General features: G+C 34.6%; 1 protein-coding gene across 1 annotated transcript; it reads left to right on the plus strand.

Moving 5' to 3' along the window:
* The first annotated feature begins 507 nt into the window (after positions 1 to 507).
* LOC134272482 (cerebellin-1-like) lies at positions 508 to 1570 on the plus strand. Its single transcript, XM_062754708.1, has 2 exons — positions 508 to 680; positions 1039 to 1570. The coding sequence occupies exons 1-2, from the start codon at positions 626 to 628 to the stop codon at positions 1449 to 1451; spliced, it is 468 nt and encodes a 155-aa protein (XP_062610692.1). The 5' UTR covers positions 508 to 625; the 3' UTR covers positions 1452 to 1570.
* The last annotated feature ends 308 nt before the right edge of the window (positions 1571 to 1878 follow it).

Raw genomic sequence — 1878 nt, forward strand, 5'->3', positions numbered from 1 at the left:
CCGAGCGAACCCGGAGTCCGCTTCGGGTTCGCTCTGAGGCCTGTTCAGCAGAGCGAACGCGCGAGCGCTCGCCAAAATTCCTTATACGTCCAATCGTAATTTTGGCGACCGCACGCGAATGCTTGCTCTGCTGGACAGGCCTCAAGTGTTAGGTTGTGTGCGGTCGGTTATGTATGCCTTATTTTTGCAAAAGCTATTTGAATTCTTCATTTGTTTGTGAAACACAATCAAGTTTCTTAGTAAGTGAGATGAGTTTTCTCTGAGGTTGCGACGTATGCATGCTCTTCTCCTGAATTATGTTATTGTTAATGATGATGTAATTGCGTAATCTAAGGTTTCTTGAATATTATAGTCTTCCTTGTTCAGAAGATAACAAAATAAATTGAATGTTACAGAAATGTTTCATTTAGTGTGAAGTCATTGCTCCCCAGAAGTGTCAGAGATTTTCGTTCTACTTGCGCCTTAAACTAATTTGACGTATTTAGACGACGTGTCCTAAAATTTCTTATAAGCCATGCACTGGATAAGCTTAATATTTGTTATTGTATGGATACATATATATACCATACAAAAAACAAAAAGTCAGTTGCTGTATGATACGCATAAAGAATAGTACGACATACACATGGAAATTATGAAAATGAAAGAAGAAATGTGTCGATTACGTCAAGAAATGCAAAGTAAGTAAAGTAACTGTACGTAACTAATATAAATAATTTGTAATCATTCAACTTCAGGTTGAGAACAAAAAACGACAGTAGTTTGACTATTGCACCATCTTTAAAATAATTTTGTTTGCCCTCTATCGACTCAGGATAAAATTATTGGGTCGTTATAGGCACGTGTGAAAATCTTTTTTTAACGATATCAATATATTTATGGAAAGGGGGAATAAAAGAAAAAATGTGTTCTTAGAGCGTAAAAAATGTTTTGAGTGGGGCCATTTTAGTGTGTCGGTTGGGAGAGGGCAAACAATTTTTTTAAAGATCGATGTTCTAAAGTGAAAAAATAAATCTATGATATATTTTCATTTTCCAGTGAATGGGAGAGTTGTGACATTTTCAGCAATTGCAAACGAAACTATTCTTCAAAGAATCACAAAAGGAGGGGAGATAATTATTTTAAAGACGGTATTGAATAACGTAGGAGACGGATATAATTCTGAAACAGGAATATTTACGGCACCAGTGGCTGGAAATTACGCCTTTTTCTTCTCTGTCGAAACACTACCGTATCAACAACTGAGTATTCATTTAAATCTCAATGATAAATATGTAGCTGCAGCATTTGCGGGAAAACGTTCGAACTTTTATGACACCGGAGGCAACATGGTGACTCTCACCTTGGAGAAAAATGATCGGGTATGCCTTAAATCACATCCGAACACTAAGAACGTTAACGTTGCTATTCAGTATAGTTTAAACAGCTTCTCTGGATTCTTACTTTCCTGAGACAGAATCAAAAATTTACTGTGAAAATTTAAGGGAACACAATTATGCCATCAATACATTTTTTCAATACCGCAATATATTGTATATATATAAAATGTCCAACAGTAATAAATTGTGAATATAAAAAAATGTATATTGCTTGTGCTTTAGATCAAATTAAACTTAGTGAGCAAAAAAAGAAACATAAAATTTAATTATATATGTTTTAAGAATAAGAAGGGCGCCTATCTTAGCAAAGATATCTGAATTTTGAAAGACTAAAGTTGGTGTGTTATTTATCAGGTGGCACTAGTAGATGAACTCCATGTTCAAATATAATTTATGTAATTTATGTAATTCAAATGGTTGTACCATACAAAGGCCCAGAATGAACAATACAACTGAAAAAGCAGTGTATCACCTTGATTAAACCTGAATATGACTAAGG

Source organism: Saccostrea cucullata, unplaced genomic scaffold (genome assembly GCF_032062105.1).
Source record: "Saccostrea cucullata isolate Sc308-1 unplaced genomic scaffold, CSIRO_AGI_Scuc_v1 ctg8572, whole genome shotgun sequence".
NCBI classification, from domain to species: Eukaryota; Metazoa; Mollusca; class Bivalvia; order Ostreida; family Ostreidae; genus Saccostrea; species Saccostrea cuccullata.

What these genes read in the sequence shown, in the direction of transcription:
- LOC134272482 (XM_062754708.1), top strand. Translation starts at nt 626, where the DNA reads ATGGAAATTATGAAAATGAAAGAAGAAATGTGTCGATTACGTCAAGAA. An exon ending in ATTACGTCAAGAAATGCAAA is followed by an intron (nt 681 to 1,038) that starts GTAAGTAAAGTA and finishes TTCATTTTCCAG; the next exon opens with TGAATGGGAGAGTTGTGACA.